The sequence below is a fragment of the Lissotriton helveticus genome, chromosome 9 (genome assembly GCF_964261635.1).
Source record: "Lissotriton helveticus chromosome 9, aLisHel1.1, whole genome shotgun sequence".
Classification (NCBI taxonomy): Eukaryota; Metazoa; Chordata; class Amphibia; order Caudata; family Salamandridae; genus Lissotriton; species Lissotriton helveticus.
This window is the reverse complement of record NC_136070.1, coordinates 744,033,972-744,058,096: the sequence shown is the minus strand read 5'-3', so window position 1 is coordinate 744,058,096 and position 24,125 is coordinate 744,033,972. Positions and strand designations below refer to the sequence as shown.

Below are 24,125 nucleotides of genomic sequence, written 5' to 3'. Positions count from 1 at the left end.
GGCGGTCGGAAAATAAACTGTCCAGTCATTCAGACTGACTTCCGACGGGCTCAGAAAGCCTGTCTGCTAGTCAGAAGTGGGCCAATAATCTCAAGGGGGGGGCCTTTCCCCCTTGGAGCTTATGATCACGGTTTCCATGCCGGCCTGTCCGACATGGAAGCCATGTCGGAAAGCGTGTTTGGGGGCCTCTAGCAGGGCCCTCTTTGGTGCATGGCCTCCGGTTGAAGGCTGAGGGGGCACCTATGGTGTCCCTCTGTTGATGCCTGCGTCTTGTGACAGGCACTTTGAGGTGCCTGCCTCGGGTTGCAGGGAGGAACCGCTCCTCCCTTTCCTCAATGGGAGTTTGTGTTATGGCCGTAACGCAAGCTCCCATTGAGGAAAGGGACCATGCGACCAAACTGGTCGCATGGTCTGAAATGGACTGAAATCAGTCGGTCAGGAACGCCGACTGGGTATCTGTAGGTCCTATGACTGAGTTGGTGTCAGGCGGAAGTGATTCCGCCCAACATTGTAATAAGCCCCAAAGTACATTAGTCTTACATTTACTGTATAAAACACATACTATTTAGGGGGGGGGGGGGATACTGGATTTGGGTGATTTTTGTCATTTTCCTACATGAATGAATACGCACTTATATAGCGCATAGCTACCCCAGGGCATCCCAGTGCATCCTGTAACACAAATCATTCATCACTGATCAAGCAAAGAGAAGAGTCTTCAAGTGCTTCCTGAATCTAAGATGGTCAGACTCAAGACGAATAAAATCTGGGAGCTGATTCCTAAGTTTGGCCACGTTATAAGAGAACAGCCGTCCTCCAGTCCGTCACTGTTTGATCCTCTGCACTGCCAACAGATGTTTATTGTTGGATCTCAGAGTCCTCTTGGTGTCATACAGTTGCACCATGGCCTGAAGCAGAGCTGGACCCTTGCCAGAGATGCACTTGTGAAAAATACACATTGCCTTAAACCTGACTCTTTCCGAGACAGGAAGCCAATGCAGTCGGCCAATTGCTGACTTAGCCGACTTATGCTTCGGGATGTCCATCAAGAGACGAGCCGCACAGTTCTGGGCTATCTGAAGCTTCTTGATAGTTCCCTGAGGCGCACCCAGATAAACTGCATAAGCGTAGTCCAACCGCTATAAGATCATTGATTGAACCACCATACGCCTGGCGTCGAATGGAAGAAGGGGAAGTCTTCCGCATCATTCTTAGCATACCATAACAATTTGCGGCCACCTTGCTTGCCTGAGCCTTAAAATTCAAGTTGCAATCCAGCCAGACACCAAGACTCTGAATTTGCGTCTTAGGGACCGGCGGCGAACCAAGGCAAATAGGCCATGAAGAATCCAAATTATTAGGTGCGGCGTGGCCAAGAATCATAATCTCAGTGTCCTGATGACGCCTAAAGCCTGTCTGAGTAGGGTGGAGGTATTTATTATCCTCAAAATGAGCTGACAGTAAAGAATTGACATGTTTTTCTGCCAGTTTACTCAACCCAGGCAACAAAGAGATGGGGCGATAATTTGACCAGTCCTCAGGGTCTAAATTACTTTTCTTAAGAAGGGCTTTAACTCTAGCTTGTTTCCACGGACAAGGAACCTGTCCTGTTGAAAGAGAAGCATTTATTACATCCAGTATTACAGGACAGACAATCTCAGACACTAAGTTAAGAGTGACCGGGGAGCAGGGTCAGCTGGAGAGACGGATTTTAACCGCTGCAAAAGATCCTGTAAAGAAACAAGAGTAAGGGGATGAAATGTTTCCAGCACAGCGTGTTGAAAAGATGGTAAAACATTGGTATCCAAAGCCCTGTGCTGAAAGCTGGATTAAATAGTATGAACTATATAACTACATGCCAGAATATTAAAATACCCATCACACCAGGTGTTGTGGCCCTTGGTCCATTATATTTCACCGTGCCCGCCTGGCCAAAATTCAGTGTTTTTAGTTTTTACCCACATTACTGGCTCTATAAATTATAATATGTTAAAATGACCAAACATTCCTATAAACATGTGACCCATGAGACTAATCAATTGGTGTTTCATGAAAGGGCACCCTCCGGGAATGTGGACCACTTTTTCAGAGTACCCGGGCCTAATTGTGATCCCAATCCGACTGCACTGCGGTGTTCCGGCAGAAGGAGGAAGGAAGATGGGAGGAGAGCAGGGCACTGATGTGCTAACAATTACGCTGAGGTACATTAAGAGCTGATTAAAAATTCTTTAACAGGACTGGATTGAGACCAAGTGGGATGGGGAGCTGCTGTTTTCATGACATTGTCAGACGGCTCTGCTGCGCCCCTCTGAATATTTGGCGCTCCGGGTCTGTGCGAGTTTTTTTTTAGTGATGGGAATTATGAGGCAGAGAGACGTTTCTCAAGCCACTGAATCAATATCCTTTTGAACCCTGGTTGCAGGGCTTTAAGTGGGCCGGGTGTTACTGAGCACCGGCAGTTTTTTAAAGGGGGGCTTGAAATGGGTCTCTATTTTGTTCCCTGGCACAGGCAGTCCATTTTTTTCAGCACTGCAGTGACAGCAGGCACATCGATGTGCACTGCTCACTTTTCACTAGTGGGGAAGACCTCATGCCAGGTGAGCGTTGTGAGGAAGGGAAATCCTTTAAAGAGAGTCATTTTCTCTTTGGATTTCCCTTCTCTTTCTGAAACTCAGGAGCAGCAACATTGTCGTGGTTTCACCAGGGCTTTAAGTGGAAGCTTTTTCAATATAATATACAAGCCATAGTTGCTGCTTATTTAGCTTATACAACTAACAACCATTGACAAAGCCAATAGTCCTGACTTGTTGTAGGTATGATGTTACTTGCTGTACCATATATCCGGATGCAGTGACAGAAACCGCAAAATACAAGTTGGGCAGCACACTATGCTAAGCACAGATTTTTCGTTTATGACTTATGCGTTTAAAGCCACGCCCTTAATTACATTGGCCACACCCCTTAGAGAGACCCCCGCCCCACTACACACACAGATTTTTCATCCCTCTTAAAGCCCTGCCTGGGTGGACAGTTTGCTTCCACGCAGAGCTCTTGCTCAACAGATGTAATGTCATCAGACAGGGTACCCACAGTAGCGGGATAGAGGACTTTTTGCATTTACCCAGAGTTGTAGCCTGTTATTTGCAAAGGTTTTTTTTTTCACTTACCCAAGTTTTCTAGAGGTAAAAGAAGGAACTAAAGACACTTGGCTCGATACAGCCTTAGGCTTCCCATACTTGGTCCAGCGCAGCCGTCACAAGGCGCGCTTTTAAGTATTTCAGTCCCGCCTCCTGAGCTAATGGGGTTATAGGCCTTGTGATGCTGCGTGCTGGTCCTACCCCCGCAAAAGCCAGCCTCGGCAGCCCACAATCCGCGTGGAGGTGCACGTCCATTCTTTTGGCAAACGTGCTGACAGATTTAACGTCACCATTTATTGAATGACTAATTGAACTGTGACCTCTTTACTGTCTGCCTGGATTAGTTCAGTTACCTTAATTCTTTCTGAAGTAATTGTATTGTATTGTATTGTATTGTATTGTAAGGGGTGCTTATAGAGCGCACTGACACCATGGGTTTCCTGGCGCTGGATGGACATAGAGGGGACAGAGAAACTAACCAGATTGAGGGAAAAGCCAGGTTTTTAAGGACTTACGAAAAAGAGTCAGAGAATTAGAGGTTTTGAGAGAAAAAGGAAAAGTGTTCCAAAGCTTGGGGGCCAGGTGTGCAAATCTCCGGCCTCCGGATCTGCAGAGCTTGTAAGAGGGGACAGTCAAAAGGTGAAGATGAGAAGATCTCAGATTCCGGGATGGGCAATAAGGTCTAATAAGAGATTTCACAAAGGCGGGACAGGGCCCGGTTAACGATTTGAAAGTAAGGCAGCCGATCTTGAAGGCTGTCCTTGCGGTGACAGGGAGCCAGTGGAGTTTGGCAAGGAAGGGCCTGGCAGATTGCCACTTCGGGATCCCTAGGGCCAATCTCGCCGCTTGATTTTGAACCACTTGCAGTCTAGCCACCGATGTTTTAGGCAGACCGTGATAGATCGCGTTAGAAAAATCTAAGCGGGAGAGGACGAGGGCCATGATGACCTGCAGGAGGGCGTCGGGTGTAAAGAGAAATGCCACTTTCCTGATCCTGCGCAGCTGGTAGATACAAGACGAGACCACCGTCCCGACCTATGGCCCAAGGGATAAACCGGAGTCAATTGTGACCCCTAGACTCTTCACCGAGGCCACAGGGGTGGGAGGGGGACCAAGTTCCGCCGGCCAGAATTGTGGCCCCCAGGAGGTGGCGCTCCTACCGGGAAGGAGGAGCTCCGTCTTGCCGGGGTTCAATTTTAGCTGGTTGTGGCCCATCCACTGGAGAATGTGGGACATGACTGCCTGAAAATTGGGAATAGCAGAAGGGGAGTTAAGAGGAAAAATGAGTTGCAGGTCGTCCGCGTAATTAAATACGGTGACGTCCCACTGCCTCAAAGAAAGAAGAAGGGGGCGAAGATAAAGATTGAAAAGAATAGGGGATAGAGAAGAACCCTGGGGGACCCCGCAAGGCGAGTGCTCCCTGGGAGCCCTGAAAGTGCCCAGGCTAAGGGTCTGAGACCTGCCGGTCAGGAAGGATTTGACCCAGGCCAGCGCCAGGCCCTGGATGCCAGCCTGCTCGACACGGTGGAAAAGGATGTTATGATCCACCGTGTCGAAGGCGGCAGACAGATCTAATAATACCAAAGCCTGGGGGGTACCCTTGTCAGCCCCGTCTCTCAAGGCATCCAGCACCGCCAAGATCACTGTCTCCGTAGAGTGGCCGGGTCTGAAGCCGGCCTGGTTGGCCTCGAGAAAGTTGGAACTCTCGATAAACTGTGAGAGACAGGTAGTGACGTGGGCCTCCAGGATTTTAGAAAAGAAAGGTAAAAGGGAAATAGGACGGTAATTCGCTGGGACAGCGGGATCGGCTCCTGGCTTCTTCAAGAGGGGCACCAGTACGGCCTCCTTGAAGGAGCCAGGCACCGTACCGGAAGAGAGAGAAGAGTTTAACAGGGGGAGAATGCAGTCGGGGAACGAGTGGCAGAATAATGACATTTATATACTATTATGCTGATGTTAAATTGTTCTCAATTGTTGGAAGTGGGTGGTGTCAAATATAATATGCTGTGTTGTATTGCTTTTCTGATTTGTTTACAATCTTATGGTCATATCGAATTCCATGGGACATATGCCCCTTCTCTCTATTCTTGGCTGCAATTTGGCTTTAGTATTGCCAAATCTTGTCAATATTTCTTGGTGATCAATAACTATTGCAAATGTTTTTCAATGATCTTGGGACCTTAGACGGTATTCAATGAGAAAAAACACCCTCTCTGGACTACCATAGCATTGCTTCTTCGTTAATAGTTAGCAGATGAGTTGTGCTAATGATGTATGGCAGAGGGTCTGGAAAAAAGAACTTAAAAAATGCACGCCTAGTGTTCCAAATATTTACTTAAACATGTGTGTGACAATTTAAGGTCATACCCAGTAGTGGTCAACCGAGGATACCCATCAGTCACCATACGGAACCGCCCTTCATCATTTGGGATTCCAATCAAGACCAAAATCAGGAGTTCCACATGTTATCACAGTGAAGGGTCCAGATGTATATAAAGGTACCCTTAACCGGTCAAGTAGGTCTTATTAAGGTCTTGTTACTCAATTAAGAGAATCGTAGCACACATGATACATGCGGGACTGATGTTGCAGTGCACAAAAAAAGGGTGAAAAATAATAAGAGAAAATGTGATTTAAAAATGGATGAGAGGGTACTAATAACTTTATTCGGGTGCTACCCAAACCTCCACTATTAAAAAGTAGTTACTGACAGTCACTATAATATGGACTGTCTGAATGGTTTAGACCATATAAACCATTCAGACAGTCCATATTATAGTGACTGTCAGTAACTACTTTTTAATAGTGGAGGTTTGGGTAGCACCCGAATAAAGTTATTAGTACCCTCTCATCCATTTTTAAATCACATTTTCTCTTATTATTTTTCACCCTTTTTTTGTGCACTGCAACATCAGTCCCGCATGTATCATGTGTGCTACGATTCTCTTAATTGAGTAACAAGACCTTAATAAGACCTACTTGACCGGTTAAGGGTACCTTTATATACATCTGGACCCTTCACTGTGATAACATGTGGCACTCCTGATTTTGGTCTTGATTGGAATCCCAAATGATGAACGGCGGTTCCGTATGGTGACTGATGGGTATCCTCGGTTGACCACCACTGGGTATGACGTTAAATTGTCACACACATGTTTAAGTAAATATTTGGAACACTAGGCGTGCATTTTTTAAGTTCTTTTTTCCAGACCCTCTGACATATCTGTTAAATGTATCTGGGGAATTTGTCAGAGTTTGGTCTTATAAAATCCCTGTGGTCCTAACTAACTGTGTTTATGTGCTAATGATGTATTCACGTTTATCAAAAGCGTGCCTCAAATTGTTTTTGTGGGCTGTTCTGCTGTATTTCAACTGCCTCTCCCTACACTTCATCACATTTGTAATAAATTAAGACATCATTTGCAGTGCTTGCGAGACTGATATAGATGGGAAACTCTTGATTTTTACTTCTTATTTTAACATTATTTTTATTTACAGGAATCTGCAAAGTGGACCAAGTGCGCAAAAGCCGCGAAGAGAGAAAAAAAGAGATGGAGGCTAAAAGGGCTGAGAAGAAGGCGGCCCGCGGCCCCATGAAGCTCGGTACTCGAAAGCTGGATTGATCGTGATGCAGCCGATTCCTCATCTTCTGAAATGGAAAGATTTCTAGGGAATCGTGGACACATAAATGGAAGAGAGCTATCCGTCTGAAATTTATTTTTTATCTTCTCTCTGTTGAGAGACAATTCTCTTCCAACGTGCACAGAACTTTTCCCATTAGGTTGATCATTGAAAATGTTATGATAAAAATGTATATATTTATTTATCTGCTCAATATATGCGCAAACTTGGAGGAAAACAAATCCCGACCTGTCCCATGTTCAGAGTCTGGCGCAGATGCACCGCCAAGGTTCTTCAGGGACAATGGATGAGATAAGAACAGTCAGCTCAGGTGGTTATGAAAAAAGCGGTGAACTTTGCCTTTTTGCCCAATGCTGGCTGACCTGTAGCATTCACCTTACGACCATATTCTCGGTCACGTCAGATTACACTTGTCTTGCATGATCATTTCTTTTTAAGCGTTCACATATTTGCTTTCCTGTGGTTTTGGTCATTGTTTTGAAAGAGTCTGCTAGAAGGGTGGTATCATGGATGGAGAATAATGCAGAGGGCGTTACCTTAATGACCCAGGTGTAGACTGATTTTGGGACGAGATCCTGAATGGGAGAACGTTTTTAAGGAAGGGTTTTCTGTAAAATTGATAGTATCTGTCTGATTAAACTGATTAAAACTCTTACAATAACTATTTGGCTATCAGTATTTTTTTGTATACTCTCTTCTGGAAACGTATTCTCAAGGAGGAAGGTTGCTGTTGGACTTGGGCCTTTTTGGCAGGTTCACCCCTAAACTTTTTGCTAGTGATTTTAGGCCTCTGCGCAGTTTAGCACTGTGGCCCAGTGTAAAGTGTGTGCGCACTCTGAGTGTGTGTTCTGAGATGGCCTGCCCTCCCATAGGAATGCATGGGGGATATGTTTGCCTGTGGTAATTCCTGATATGTGGGGAGTACAGGGTTGAGTTTGGTATGTGCGAACTTGTGAGATTAAATGCTGCGCGATGATGTGCGCGGATTTATTGTGTCTAGTTTAGAAGTGCCACTTCTAGAAGTTGGCATGTCTGTGCAGTAAATGTGAATTGACTGTCTGGCTTGTGATTGGCTGGAGCTGGCTGGTGTGCCTGGCTCCAGGAGCCAGGATGGGTCTGCCCTGGTGGTGAATGGAGAGATCTGCATGTTGATGGCAGGGAGTAGTGCACCTGGGACCTGAATAGGGCTGGGCTTTCCCTCCACAATGCTGGCTCCACCCCCTGTGGTGCGTCTGATGCCCCTGGCCTGTCTTGTGAATAGGGTGAGGGGCTGAGCAAAACAAAGTGCTCAAGAACCAGTTGCATCTGGTTCTCCCCTTGCCTGCACCTTTTAGACAAAGGATATGTGTGTATAAAAGAGGGGCTGTGACCCCAAGTAAATGTTCTTGTTTGCGGACTTGAAACTACCAGGGGCGTGCTGCTTCTGGAGCTCAGGGAAAGGCTTGCCTCCCTGGGCTCTGCCCAGCCCCTGGATGCCTGGAGGACTTATTGGGACCCTTCTGCCTTGCTTCTACTTCAGGACCTTGTAAAGACTTTGGCTTTATTTCTATCCTTGGGGGCTTGATGCTATCTGAATGCCCCTGGGAGCGCTGTGCTCCTTTTCCTGGTGCCCCTTTAAGAGGGAATCCCCTGAGAAGGGATTCCCCTGTGACTCCTGCCTGGCGGGTGCCCACCCCGCTTATGGATATATTTTGCTTGCAGGTGCCACCCTGCATTATGCCCGCTTATTTTAATCCTTAAGCAGGTGCCTACCCTGCTTTATGGCCGCTGTGCTAATATTTATTTAAATTGCATGGGTGCCCACCCCACAACTTTGCCCGTATTTCTCTTCTTAATTCGAGCGGGTGTCCACCCCGCTTCAACATATCTTTTGCCCTCGAGGGAGCCTACCCCTCGCTTTTTACCCAAAAAGATCACCGCGGCGGCCCGAGTTCTGCACAGGGCAGAAGCCGGGCAGCGATGCGCCCGACGGCACACAAGTGATTCAACAACCTGATCCACGTGGCCGACACATCGGAAGACCAGGATGGTGAATGCTTTAACCGCAGCTCCCCAACCTGGGGGGCTCCCTCCAGGTTCGCCGCTCTGTGCAACCGGGCTGAGTTTACCGGCGACCAAGAGGAGCTGTCAATCAACAAGAGGGTGGTGGTCGGCGACGCGTTGGTGACCGCGCTGCTCAAGTTCACAGAGCTGAACCTCGGGGGGGAGTGATGGCGCTGAGAGCCCGTAACCAGAAGGTGGCCGAGATCCCCTTCAACTCTACCAACAAGTTCCAGCTCTCCATCCACCGCCTGGAAGACCCCAACGAGAAGCGCTATCTGCTGGTGAATAAGGGGGCCCCAGAGCGTATTTTGGACCGCTGTACTATGATCATGATAGGGGGTCAGGAATGGCCCCTGGACGAAGAGATGCGGGAATCCTTCCAGACTGCCTATATGGATCAGGGGGGCCTCGGAGAGCGGGTACTTGGTTTCTGCCACTACTTCATGCTGGAGTCGGATTTCCCTCTCGGATACCCTTTCGACACAGATAGCATGAACTTCCTCATCGATGGTCTGTGCTTTGTGGGTCTGATATCCATGATCGACCCTCCTCGGTCCAGCGTCCCCAACGCCGTGCTCAAGTGCCGCTCCTCCGGGATCAAGGTCATCATGGTCACTGGTGATCACCCAATCACCGCGAAGGCCATCGCTAAGTGTGTGGGCATCATCTCAGCGGCGAATGAGACGGTGGAAGACATTTCTCAGCGCCTTAGTATTCCAGTGGAACAAGTCAATCCCAGAGATGCTAAAACCATCGTTGCGGGCGGTGCGGAAATCAAGGACATGAGCTCGGATGAGTTGGATGATATCCTCAGACACCACACAGAGATCGTGTTCGTGAGAACCTCCCCACAGCAGAAGCTGCTGATCGTGGAAGGATGCCAGAGGCTGGGGGCCATTGTTGCTGTCACTGGTGATGGAGTAAACGATTCACCAGCCCTCAAGAAAGCCAATATCGGAGTGGCCATGGAGATTGCTGGTTCGGACGCGGCCAAGCACACCGCAGACATGATCCTTCTGGATGACAACTTCGCCTCCATCATCACTGGGGTAGAGGAGGGCCGCTTAATTTTTGACAACCTGAAGAAGTCCATCTCATTCACCCTGACCAAGAATATTCCAGAGATGGTACCATTCATGGTGTACATCATCCTGAACTGCCCTCTGCCCATGGGCACCATCACCATCCTCTTCATCGAGCTGGGCACAGACATTATCCCCTCCATTGCCCTGGCCTATGAGAAGCCAGAGAATGACATCATGACCCGGAAGCCGAGGCACCCCACCAGAGACCACCTGTTGAACCAGCAACTGCTCAGCTACTCCTACTTCCATATTACCGCCATGGAATCCTTCGCTGGCTTTGCGAATTATTTCACAATTATGGCCCAACAAGGCTTCCTTCCAGTGCGACTGATTGGGCTGCGTCCGGCTTGGGAGAGTAAGACGGACTTAGAACTGGAGGACAGCTACGGCAGTGAATGGACCTATTATCAGCGATTACAGCAGGTGTGGTTCTGCTACTCTGGATTTTCTATCAGCATTGTGGTGTGCCAGATGGCAGATGCTTTTATTCGCAAAACGAGAAAGAATACCATTTTTAACTGCAAGTTTTTTCAGGAACAAGGTGATTTTCTTGGGGGTGCTGTCACAGATCGTCATCGGGGTGTTCCTTTGCTACTGCCCCGGCATGGACGAGGCGCTGCACTTCTCACCTCTGAGGATCCAGTACTGGTTTGTGTCCATTCACTTCGCTATCCTGATTGTGGCGTATGATGAACTTCAGAAGTTTTTGATCCGCACATTCCCGGGGTCTTGGGTCGACAGAGAGTTAAACTATTAACCGCCACGAGGCACAACATGTGGGGAAGTGTCGCCACCGAAGTAGAATGAGGACGTCACCCGGCATCGATGTGGCGGGAGTCAAGGCTGGCCCTTCACTCCATTGTAGACACTGCAGACCGCTGGGCGGTCAAGACTCAACATGTTTGTGTAAATTGCTTTGTTATGTTGGTGGTCTTGTTCCTATGGATATCCCACTTAATAATGTTGTATCTAGTTCTGCTCTGTATCATTTCCAATAAAGTTTTTTTTTTCTAAATGTGGACATTTCTCCTTCTTTAAGATGTTAGTGACTTTTCCTCAGTACTAAATCTGCTACTTTTAGCAACTAAATGTATATTCAATGCATCATTTGGTTTCCAAAGTAGCATCCTGACAGACTTCTTTTCGTCTCTCCTTATTGTCTCTTCCCTTATCCTCACTTTCTCACCTCCCCTACCCCCCACTACTTTTCTCTCTCCTTTCTCTCCTCTCCTAATGTATTGCTGATTGTTTGATGTAATGTGTAATTGTTGATCTTGTTCTGTTATATTGTTGAACCACATTGTTCCACTTCCTTCCGTCTCTCCTGGCCTCTCCTCCCGCATCCTCCCTCTATTTTATGTCTCTCCTTCTCTCCTCTCTCAATGTATTGAGACTGAACTATTTTGCCTGATGCCCGATGGAGCTACCTGGTTTAGCTATAGGGGAGATGGGCCGTAGATTCCCTCCTTGGTAGTCACCTACCCAGTTGGTCTTTAGACAGACTTCTTTTTATCTCTCCTTATTGTCTCTTCCCTTATCATCACTTTCTCACCTCCCCTACCCCCCACTACTTTCTTTTCTCCTTTCTCTCCTCTCCCAATGTATTGCGATTGTTTGATGTAATGTGTAATTGTTGATTTTTTTCTGTTATATTGTTGAACCACATTGTTCCACTTCCTTTCATCTCTCCTGTCCTCTCCTCCCACATCCTCCCTCTATTTTATTTCTCTCCTCTCTCAATGTATTGAGACTGAACTATTTTGCCTGATGCCCGATGGTGCTACCTGGTTTAGCTATAGGGGAGATGGGCCGTGGATTCCCTCCTTGGTCGTCACCTACCCAGTCGGTCTTTAGACAGACTTCTTTTAGTCTCTCCTTATTGTCCCTTCCCTTATCCTCCCTTTCTCACCTCCCCTGCCCCCTCTACTACTTCTCTCTCTCCCTTCACACCCCTCCTAATTGTATTGCTTATTTTTTGATGTATTGTGTAATTTGTTGAACTTGTTCTGTTACATTGTTGATTCTCATCTAAAGTGCTCTGATACCTTCGGGTCTAGCCAGCGCTATATAAAACTTTTAAATTCAAAAAATAAAAAAAAAGACGGCGGGCGGGACTTCCGGTCTTGGGAAGGAAGTTCCGCACACACTGCCGGAGAAGCCGCCCGGAGAGCCAGGAGATGCGCCGGTGTGCGCGGGGCTCCCCTGAGTGAGGGAGAGCCCCGCAGGCGCCCCCAATACACCCGGAAGGCCGAGGGGGCTCAAGGCACATTGCCGGTGCCTGCCCCACCACGTAGACTGAGGAGACTGCTCCCCGGCGAGACATCCACACCGGTGAGTGGGGGCTTCCTCCATATGAACGGTGCCTTCCTCCATATGAACGGTGCCTTCGGGGCACCCTGACAGTGCGTGGGGGTATCCTGAGCGACCTGCCGTTGCGGGCCGCTCCACCGTGTGGCCAGCATTAATTTAAAAGTGGTCGTGGGGGGTGGCTTGAGGCAAATTTTACTTCCCCGGTCCTTCTCGCATTTTGAACCATTGCCCCTAGAGCCTCCGTGGCTCCAACGATGGCCCTAATTATCTCAAAGGCCCCAGTGCGGGCCAGAGGGGCCCGTGTTCTTGCCCCTGGGGGCCCCAGTTATTTTCAGAGCCTAGAGGGCTCCAACCTTTTGGCCACATTTGATCTAGAACCTAGATGGCCCTAACATGGCCTCATTTAGTTTAAGCGCTAGTGTTTGGGGGCATTACTGACTTCAGAGCCAGATGGCTCCAACGTTTTGCGCAATATATTTGAAGCCCATGACCCATTTTTGCTTTTTCCCAGCTGCCCAGCATGTAGTGGGCAGCTGCACCGTTTAGGTTCTTTCTTTTAGGGGGACCTGTACTTTTAAGCCAGGAGTGAAACGCACTCCTTTCTCCCTTGCTTGGTCTGCACAGCTGCACAGCACTTAGTACCAGCTGCAACGTTTAGGCCTTCATTGAACTTCCCAGCTGTCCAGCAAGTAGTGGTCAGCTGCCACGTTTAGGTTTGCGCCAAGTGCGCCCCAGTGACTGTCGCTGCCTTGGCAGCGCGCCCTGACTTGGTGGACAGAGGGCATTTGAGCCCCTTATAGATGGCCAGTTGGCCCAGGGGACTCTTAGGTTTATATGGCGCAAGGCCCTGATGTCATTTTTATATAGGTGCTAGGAAATGCAATGTTTGTAGAACGATTTATGCACCTTGATTTATGCCATAGATGTGCTTTTATGATTCTTAGGTTTTACCTACTGTTTTATTTCTCTACTGTGGTGTAGGTTTGATTTATTCCCTACTGCAGGTTATGTTAAGTGTATTTCCTGATGTTTTGGATATTATGGTTTAGAATAGAGTTCTCGCCTTATGTGATACTGTGCCTGTTATGATTTATGTGACAGGTTGACGCTGAGTATAGTGTCTGCCAGCGATTACTGGCTGTGTTCTAAGTTCATATTTATTCTTACTTTTTACTATCCTTTACCAAGTGCTAATTCTGACAGTGGCCCACGTGGCCCTGTCCTGTGTAAATAATCCCTTGTAAATATTGGCCGTGCCAGTTGGCACAGTGTACATTGTGTGATTACTATCTGATGTGTTTTTATTAGAATACAAAGGCTATTTTTATATAACCTTGTGTGGAGTTCCTTTTCTGTTGTGCCTAGTGTGTTGTTACTGTGTGTGTTGTGCAAATGCTTTACACATCGCCACCGAGATAAGCCTAGCTGCTCGTGCCAAGCTACCAAGGGGGTGAGCAGAGGTTATCTTTGGCGTGTAACTCCCTTGCCCTGACTAGAGTGGTGGTCTCTGCCTGGCTTTGGCGCACGCCTTAGCCAACCAGAGATCCCCATTTCTAACATTGGTTGTCAGTGGTGAGGATAGGACTTGCGTTTGCTCAATACCGCAGTGACAACTGGCTGCACTACAAGCTCTGCATTTTAGATAGTCACATTTTTGGGGATTATTGTCTTTGAGTTTATTTTAAATATCATTTTTGTTGATATCGGTTTTATGATTGCACTGTGAGTTAGGTGTCCTGCCAAAGACAGAAACCAGAGAATCTGGAGGAGTGACTGCCCTTGTGTAGACTGTTATTTGGGTTGGCCTGTAAGCGCGAGCTATAGGAGTGAATGCCCCTGTACTGTCTGCTATTTCTTGGGTTGGCCTACAGTGGTAACTTAATTGGCATGGAGTAACAAGCTCAGGGCAGGTAGATTATCCCCTAAGTGCATTGTCATTTTTCTGGATTCCCCAGTAGGGTGGGATCCAGTGGTGGCAGCAATATAATTGTCCAGTGCAGTTTGTCCCATTCCCAGTTACCAGAGTATGGTACCTGGTGCTCAGTAAGAGGGGTACAGGTTTTGATTCGGGGCAGTCAATTGGCTGTCTCACCAGTCTTGTGGGGCGAGTGTGAATGATTGTTGTGGTGCCCTGGACATTTGGGTGATTGGTTAACCAGTGAATGGTGTTAAAGGGCGCTTCAGTCTGTTCGCGCAGCGAGATCCTGCCCCGTAATAGTTTTCTGGAGTCGCGCCAAACCCTGTTGAAGTGTGTAAGTTATTTTTATTTTAGGGAGCTTGCATTGAGAGTGATACTAAAAGAATTGTGTAGGTGTCTTCCAACCCAGAGGGGTAGAAGTGGTTCAGAGTAGCCTTGTAGTGAAGAAGTTGTAGGGGCTCGCATCCTGTCTCGCAGGAGAAGGAGTAAGATTGGGCTGTGTCCCAAAGTGCCCGCACCTCAGTCTCTAGTACTGGATGGTTCCTGGAGGGAACACCAGGTGGGAGCCTAGTCTGTCCTGTTTGACTGTTCTTTGAGGAGGATCTCCCTTGTTAGGTGAGCTGGGAGTGCCTGTAATCAGGCCTCCATCAGTTCTGGTGTCTGGCCGTGCCACTCCTAAGTGGAAGGTACAGAAACCCAGATTGAGGCGTGAGAGGGGGAAAGAGTCCCCAGTGGAGGATTCAGTGGGTCAGGGGCCAGCCAGAAGGGCTGTGTCGCCTAGGATTGGCCATGGTGATGCGACTTCTGTCCTGGAGCATCTTCACGCACTGTCAGGTGGACAGGAGGTAGTGAGCTCTGCGCCAGGCAAACTGTCGCACGACACATTAGTTAGGAATCACCCGCGTGAAGTCCTGGTTTTCAGGGCATTGGTCTATAACAAAGGGCAAGTGTAATCAGTGTCCTGACCGGTCTTGGCTTCTAGGGGTACCACTCCAGTTGGGAGGGTATAGTGCTCTGGAAGGGGGTGCAGAGGGAGGGAGTCCTCGCCTCTGACCCTGGTGTAGCTGGTGATTTTAGACCTCAGGCGGTAGGTTGGAACTATACTGAGAAGAAGAGTGGAACTTGGGTATTGTGTGCCAGGGGTTACTGCCCCCCACTGTGGATTGGCAAGGACCAGTGGTATCTGGATGGTTTAGGGCCTGGTCCTGGCCGTGGACAACTAGGGAGTACCAGGGAGTAGCTTAGTTGGTCCTGAGTTATTTTTTCAGAGGAAATCACATTGGTTCAGAGTGGCGTGAAACCGGATGGTGTCCCTGCTGTTGAGGGCCCTCGTCCGTGTTTTCTCGCCCTAAGCAGGGAATCCCATCAAGGGAATGCTTGGTCTACCCTGCGTTTTGGCTGGAAGGGGGTTGTGTTGGACTTGGGCCTTTTTGGCAGGTTCACCCCTAAACTTTTTGATAGTGATTTTAGGCCTCTGCGCACTTTAGCACTGTGGCCCAGTGTAAAGTGCGTGCGCACTCTGAGTGTGTGCTGAGATGGCCAGCTCTCCCATAGGAATGCATAGGGGATATGTGTGCCTGTGGTAATTCCTGATATGTGGGGAGTGCAGGGTTGAGTTTGGTATGTGCGAACTCGTGAGATTAAATGCTGCGCGATGATGTGCGCGGATTTATTGTGTCTAGTGTAGAAGTGCCACTTCTAGAAGTTGGCATGTCTGTGCAGTAAATGTGAATTGACTGTCTGGCTTGTGATTGGCTGGAGCTGGCTGGTGTGCCTGGCTCCAGGAGTCAGGATGGGTCTGCCCCGGTGGTGAATGGAGAGATCTGCATGTTGATGGCAGGGAGGAGTGCACCTGGGACCTGAATAGGGCTCGACTTTCCCTCCACAATGCTGGCTCCACCTCCTGTGGTGCGTCTGATGTCCCTGGCCTGTCTTGTGAATAGGGAGAGGGGCTCAGCAAAACAAAGTGCTCAAGAACAAGTTGCATCTGGTTCTCCCCTTGCCTGCACCTTTTAGACAAAGGATATGTGTGTATAAAAGAGAGCTGTGACCCCAAGTAAATGTTCTTGTTTGCGGACTTGAAACTACCAGGGGCGTGCTGCTGCTGGAGCTCAGGGAAAGGCTTGCCTCCCTGGGCTCTGCCCAGCCCCTGGATGCCTAGAGGACTTATTGGGACCCTTCTGCCTTGCTTCTACTTCAGGACCTTGTAAAGACTTTGGCTTTATTTTTATCCTTGGGTGCTTGATGCTATCTGAATGCCCCTGGGAGCGCTGTGCTCCTTTTCCTGGTGGCCCCTTTAAGAGGGAATCCCCTGGAAAGAGATTACCCCGTGACTCCTGCCTGGCAGGGTCCCCACCCCGCTTATGGATATAGTTTGCTTGCAGGTGCCACCCTGCATTATGCCCGCTTATTTAAATCCTTAAGCAAGTGCCTACCCTGCTTTATGGCCGCCGTGCTCATATTTATTTAAATTGCACGGGTGCCCACACCGCGGCTTTGCCCGTATTTCTCTTCTGAATTCGAGCGGGTGCCCACCCCGCTTATCAGAACCAACGCGGGTGCCCACCCGCTTCAACATATACTTTTACCCTCGAGGGAGCTCGCTTTTTACCCGAAAAGATCACTGCGGCGGCCCGAGTTCTGCACAGGGCGGAAGCCGGGCAGCGATGTGCCAGACGGCAGGCAGGACTTCCGGTCTTGGGAAGGAAGTCCCGCACACGCCGCCGCCGGTGAAGCCGCCCGGAGAGCCAGGAGATGCGCCGGTCTGCGCGGGGCTCCCCTAAGTGAGGGAGAGCCCCGCAGGTGCCCCCAATACAACCGGAAGGCGAAGGGGGCTCGAGGCACATTGCCGTTGCCTGCCCCCACCGCGTGAACTGAGGAGACCGCTCCCCGGCGAGACATCCAGACCGGGTAGTGGGGGCTTCCTCCATATGAATGGTGCCTTCGGGGCACCCTGACAGTGGGTGGGGGTATCCTGAGCGACCCGCCGTTGCGTGCCGCTCCACCGTGTGGCCAGCAATAATTTAAAAGTGCTCGTGGGGGGGGGGATTGAGGCATATTTTACTTCCCCGGTCCTCCCCGCATTTTGCACCATTGCCCCTAGAGCCTCCGTGGCTCCAACGATGGCCCTAATTATCTCAAAGGCCCCAATGCAGGTCCCGAGGGCCAGAGGGGCCCGTGTTCTTGCCCCTGGGTGCCCCCATTATTTTCAGAGCCTAGAGGGCTCCAACCTTTTGTCCACATTTGATCTAGAACCTAGATGGCCCTAACCTGGCCTCATTTAGTTAAAGCGCTGGTGTTTGGGGGCATTACTGACTTCAGAGCCATATGGCTCCAACGTTTTGCGCAATATATTTGAAGGGCTAGTGAGGGCCCATGCCGCATTTTTTCTTATTCCCAGCTGCCCAGCAAGTAGTGGGCAGCTGCACCGTTTAGGTTCTTTCTTTTAGGGGGACCTGTACTTTTAATCCAGGAGTGAGACACACTCCTTTCTCCCTACCTTGGCCTGCACAGCTGCGCAGCACTTAGTGCCAGCTGCAGCGTTTAGGCCTTCATTGAACTTCCCAGCTGCCCAGCAAGTAGTGGGCAGCTGCCACGTTTAGTTTTGCGCCAAGTGCGCCCCAGTGACTGCCGCTGCCTTGGCAGCGCGCCCTGACTTTGTGGACAAAGGGCATTTGAGCCCCTTATAGATGGCCAGTTGGCACAGGGGACTCTTAGGTTTATATGGTGCAAGGCCCTGATGTCAATTTTTATATAGGTGCAAGGAAATGCAATGTTTGTAGAATGATTTATTCACCTTGATTTATGCCATAGATGTGCTTTTATGATTCTTAGCTTTTACCTACTGTTTTATTTCTCTACTGTGGTCTAGGTTTGATGTATTCCCTACTGCAGGTTATGTTCTTAAGTGTATTTCCTGACGTTTAGGAGATTATGGTTTATCCTATTTAAACTTATGAGGTTGGCGCAGAATAGAGTTCTCACCTTATGTGATACTGTGCCTGTTATGATTTATGTGACAGGTTGACGCGGAGTATAGTGTCTGCCAATGATTACTGGCTGTGTTCTAAGTTCATATTTATTCTTACTTTTTACTATCCTTTACCAAGTGCTAATTCTGACAGTGGCCCACGTGGCCCTGTCCTGTGTAAATAATCCCTTGTAAATATTGGCTGTGCCAGTTGGCACAGTGTACATTGTGTGAATATTATCTGATGTGTTTTTATTATAATACAAAGGCTATTTTTATATAATCTTGTGTGGAGTTCCTTTTGTGTTGTGCCTAGTGTGTTGTTACTGTGTGTGTTGTGCAAATGCTTTACACATCGCCACCGAGATAAGCCTAGCTGCTCGTGCCAAGCTACCAAGGGGGTGAGCAGGGGTTATCTTTGGCGTGTAACTCCCTTGCCCTGACTTGAGTGGTGGTCTCTGCCTGGCTTTGGTGTAAGCCTTAGCCAACCAGAGATCCACATTTCTAACAGTTGCCTTGTACAAGTTCAAGTATTACTGTATTCTCAGAGTTTAATTAGCATTTTATTTAATTATCTTCTTTACACTTCTCTCCTGCCCAGTGTAATATCTAAATACTGAGTTGCTTGTTGTTAAATTGCAACGAAGTGGTATTGAATTTGTTATGCATGGCTCTCATAGAGAGCATATAGTGTGACTAACTCAATGCTAAATCTAGTTATTCTCTAGTATGATGTAAGAATTTGGAGTAACAAAACCTTTTACCCATTTTGCTGCATCATAAAGGAATTCCATAGCACTCTTGCTGGGTTCTCTGGGAACCTGTCAGACATTTCAAACTTCACTCTTGTTTTCTATTTAACCTCACTCAGAACCAACCACTTGATGACAAATATCCCTGACGGAATAAAACAGGAAATATTATTTAAAAAAATGGCAAAAACTAAAATGTACTGGTTATAGTTTAGTCAACTAACTATAACTTGCAGGGACATGGCCTTGCTGAGCAACAAGATGGGCGCTATGTGAGTGGAGGTCTGCCTGCTGAGACAAAAATCTGTCATAATCTGCCATCCCTGGGGCACCCACCTGAAAATAATTCTGCCACAGTATGAGGCGATGTACTGACATCCGCCTGAAGCAAGTTAAAGCCATTTGAATCGGGCTGTGAGCTACAGAAGTGTGAGGCTGAGCGCCAGATTTGAGACCTACACGCCGCATGGAGGGAGCTGAGCTCACGACTGCTCGATCGCGTTTCAACTAATTAAAGAAAAGAGGATGCCACGGTATTTTCTTAAGGAAGGTTATTTTTCAAGACAAATACTACTAATTATCTGTCTCATCACATCATAAATTGTATAGTATCTATCATCAAATATAACGTTCATCTAATGGCTATTACCAACAACTTAAAAGAAAGGAAAAAACACAACAAAAAATCTGATTTGTAATTTTCCAATCGCGTTTCAAGCCAGGAGGAGCCAGACAGAGGACGGATGGCTGACGGGGGAGACCGCGCCTGGCCGGAGGCGTCATCTCGCTGCAGGGGCTCCCAACTCGGCGCAGGTAAGGAGGGGAGAGCTGCAGCCTGGGAGGATTGTTGGGGAGGCTGGGCCTTGCTGCGGAGAGGGCACGCAGCATGAGAAGGGTGGTAGAGGAGGTTGCTGAGCCTGCAGCCGGCACTGCCTGACCCCCGGTGGTGCTCTAACTTCTGCCCGGCCCCCTCTGAGAGAGCGTAACGTACCGGCCGTTTTGGCCGCTCCTCTGATGAGCTATCCTGGACCCCGGCTGGAAATTGTTGAAAACATAATATGTCTACGGTTATTCTGGGGAGCCACCGGGTCAGTATTGGGACTGCAATGGGATTGTGCAATTTTCTCCAGCTGAATTCCAAGTACTATGTGTGTATACCTGCTTCTGTTGTGATCCAGTGCCAATCAGGGATCGATACACATACACCCAACACATGAATCCATGTTGCGCTCTTTCTAGTTTGAGTTAAATCATTGATTCATAAATACAGGCTCATTCCTAACACACTAAATACATAACTGAACCTGTAATCAACTCTCTTTCCTCTGGTCGATGGACCAAAAGTTGAGAAGTTGATGGTAATAATTAGAACGATCTATCTATCTATCCTTCTAAATAATTCACAGACTCAGTGTAAGGTTTATAATATTTATCGTAAAATAATGGGTAGCTAAAATGCTCATCATGTACAGGTTTACACGGCAAACAATGTTCTGATCACAGAGAGAGAACAATAATCAAGGCAAACAGTGTCAGACTCAAATCATAATGAACAGAAATGCAATGAAGGAGTGGATAGGTGAAGAGACAAAAGTTTCAGGTACAAAATACATTTGCAAATGAGAATGCAAAGTACAGATCATTTGGCCATACTAACCCAAATTATTCAGTAGAAAAATCTACCCCCTGGCCTTGTGAATAGATGGGGGTTGCCCCAGTATTGGAACTTTCATAGATTCCCATGCTTTGTATCATTCCCCGTCATCGGAATGGGAGCCTCGGTAGTATAAAAACCATAGAAACAAAAGAGAAAAATAGGCCTAGGCCTCATCTCATTTTGTATCCTATCACCCTCTTTTTGTAAAAGAGACCAAACTTTTGCCAGGACCAATCAGAGCAGCCTCACCCCATAGAACCTTCCTGAGAGAGCTCAGAGCCTCAGATTTGTCTACCGCACGTTGTGCTAGGGAGTCTCCACTGAGCTCTGCTCAGTTTCTCAATTTTTCTGGTTATTTCTTCAAGTTTTTCTGCTAAATTCGACATGTCTGACAAGGAGAAGAAGGCCTTATTCAGGTCCTGTGCCTCTTGTGGGAAAAAACGACTTTTTGTGGAAGATAAGCATGACAACTGTATTTAGTGCTTATACCCTGACCACAAGGCCACAGACTGCAAAATTTGTAGAACCTTCTCTACCAAGACTCTTCGTGACAGAGAAGGTCGGCTTTTGACCTGGCTTCAAAATATGAAGACTCGGGAGGAGGTGCTCTCATCGGATGAGGAGGATTCCACAACTTTTGCATCCTCTCACAGGTCCAGGAAGAGGGGTAGGTCTCCCCCTGGTTCTTCTACATCTGAGCCCCCTCTTAAGGCCCCTCATAAGATCTCTGAAAGGTCTGAGAGGGCTGGTCCCCTTCAATCTCCTCACGGAAGTGAAAAGGAGAGGCAGGGACAGGCTGCTGGAGTGGTTACAGCCTTAAAGGACAAAAAGGAGGTTTCATCTCTTCTCCTCCATCCAAAAAGGAGAAATCCAGTGACAAATACTCTTCTGTCACTCCAGGATCCGGGCCGGAGAAAAAACAGCGTCCGTCGACGACGAAAACACCAGGTACGTCGACGACGATTGCATCTGTGAAACTTCCCGCTGTTTCCTTGGCTCCGTCGACGGGCTCGTCGGCGGTAGCGATCTCCACATCGACGACTTCGTCGTCATTCAAGGTTCCGGGTTCGTCGACGCTGACATCTTCCACGTTAACGACGACGAGCAAAGTGCTGTCGACGGCCTCGTCGACGACGCTGATGATGATGACGACGAGTTCGTCTACGAAGACGTCGACGATGATTCCGTCGACGGTAAGAATTGTGTCGACGAAGACAGCTGTACCGTCGACGACTCTATCGGCAAAACCGTCGACGACGGCGCCGTCGACGAGACCGTCGACGGGTCAAAAAATGCATTTTCCACTACAGAAAATGAAAATTACGCCGGAGATGACGTCTCCGCGACGAGTTTCTTCACATCCACCAACAATGCTACTGGATGATGAGTCTGAGGAGGATGAGTATGAGAGTGGCAATTATGGTGATGCCTATAGTCCCTCAGACTTAAATGTAAAGTTGCAGGAGACGGACACAGAGAAGTATTACGAACATACAGGTGGCCAACAGTTGCCTCATTATGTTCCGGAAGAGCGACGCCCTCCTGGTTTGGGACAGGACATGTTGGCCATGCCCTCCTCTCTCATATCTGTTCTACAGATGATGCTGCAGGACTATCGCAACAGGTTTCCTTCAGAACCTTCAGTGCAGTCTGCGCAACCTCCACCTCAGGTGCCGTCGCAAGTGCAGCCAGTTATTGGTCTACCTCCGTTACCAGTGGTGCCCCTCTCACCACCACCAGTGATACCTATGATCCGTGCCCGGACACCGGATCACGAACCGGCTCATGCTGTTCAGCAGGATACCTCTTCGGATGAGGAGGCTGCACAGGTGGATCCCTTGATTGATCCATTGCAAGACCCAGACCCAGACTTGGATCAAGGTGACAGTGGGCTACAGGATCCGGACGCCACTGGTCGTGATACTTCTATCTCCCCTCCTGTTGATTTAGGGGGTTTTCCTAACCTGATGGTAAGGGCAGCGAAGAGGTTTGGACTGCCGATTACCAGGGAAGAATCTGAATGTTTCCTTTGTGACTTCAAGGAACAATACAGGAGATCTGTCAAGTCCATTCCCATCATTGAGCATGTGTGGGAGGAAGGTATGAAAATTATGCAAAATCCGGCCACGGTTATTCCGGTTCTCCCCAGGCTGGAAAAGAAGTATAAGGCTCCAGAAGGCAGTCCAGCTTGTCTTCTTGGCCAGCCAAAGCCTGATTCGGTGATCTCACAGGCCGCCCAAAGCAAGTCCAAGAACCCGTCCACACCTTTGACTACTCCTCCGGACAAGGACGGTAGACGTCTGGATAACGTCGGGAAGAGATTTTCATCCATGGACAGCTGGCTTGTTAGAGCGGCAAATGCTCTCGCCATTCTAGGCAGATATGACCGCCAGATGTGGTGCGACATGGAACCCTTCATGGAACAACTACCAGACTCCACAAGGGATGAGGCCAAGAGAGTGCTGATGGAGGGAGAGAAGTCTTCCGTAGAAGTTATCGACTGTGCTATGGACATTGCTTCCACGGCGTTTCGAGCCTTAGCAGGGTCAGCAGTGCTACGTCGCCAGGGCTGGTTAAGAGCCACCTGGTTTCGTCCGGAGGTCCAAAATAAAATCCTGGATCTCCGATTCGATGGGGAAATGCTTTTTGGTAAGCATGTGGATGATGCCCTGCAAAATATAAAAAAGGATACGGACACGGCGAAGTCCTTGGGATCACTCAACTACCGTAAGGTCCCCTTTAAAGGCGCTCGTGGCAGAGGATTCTCTTCGTATAGAGGAAACGCCCAACAGAGATATTCCTCCCAACTTTCGCAGTCTTATAAGACCCAGTACTCAAATCAGCGGCAGGGACAATCGGCGTCTTACTCTCGCCAACCTCCGCGAGGCCGTCAGAACCGTCAAAGACGTGACGACGCCAAGCGGCAATAGCGGCCTCCTGGCTCTACCTACTGTTCCTCCCCTCCCAGTCACATCAGTGGGGGGCAGGATATCCTTTTGTCTGAACAGCTGGAAATCTATAACATCGGACCAGTGGGTCCTGAATATTGTAGAGAGTGGCCATACATTGGAATTCCAAGATCTTCCTCCAACAAGAGCTCCGGGCGCCATCCGCACAGGACATCTTGGACTACTCCATCTCGAAGCCCATCAATTGTTCCTCAAAGGAGCGATAGAACCGGTACCTCTCTCTCAGAGGGGCAGAGGTTTTTATTCCAGGTTCTTCCTCGTGCGGAAGACGGCAGAGACTTGTCGCCCCATTTTAAACCTCCGGGAGCTCAACACTTATCTCATCAAGCTCTCCTTCAGGATGGTCACTCTCCAGGAAATTCTTCCTCTCTTGAATCCAGGCGACTATTTGGCGTCTCTGGATTTAGAAGATGCGTATTTCCATATTCCTATACACCCAGCTCACAGACAATATCTGCGCTTCACAGTGGGCAAGAGCCATTTCCAATTCAAGGTGCTTCCGTTTGGCCTTCGGTCGGCACCAAGGGTGTTCACCAAGGTGTTAGCACCAGTAGCGGCTTTTCTTCGAAAATGATCCCTGGAAGTTTTCCCTTACTTGGACGACTGGCTCGTCAAGGCTCCATCTTTCAAGGAAACTTCTCA

At 48.6% G+C, this 24,125-nt stretch overlaps 1 protein-coding gene and 1 pseudogene across 2 annotated transcripts in view; both read left to right on the top strand.

The window, feature by feature from the left end:
- Positions 1–7,441, top strand: part of SCYL1 (SCY1 like pseudokinase 1) — a 990,258-nt gene extending 982,817 nt beyond the window's left edge. For both annotated transcript variants that reach the window (XM_078660868.1, XM_078660869.1), the window contains one exon: positions 6,636–7,441. In XM_078660868.1, coding sequence (XP_078516994.1) covers positions 6,636–6,760 — 125 coding nt within the window. In that variant the 3' untranslated portion in view covers positions 6,761–7,441. The remainder of the gene's footprint in view (positions 1–6,635) is intronic.
- Positions 7,442–8,762: 1,321 nt separating this feature from the next.
- On the top strand, positions 8,763–10,664 carry LOC144783275 (potassium-transporting ATPase alpha chain 2 pseudogene; annotated as a pseudogene).
- Positions 10,665–24,125: the final 13,461 nt, after the last annotated feature.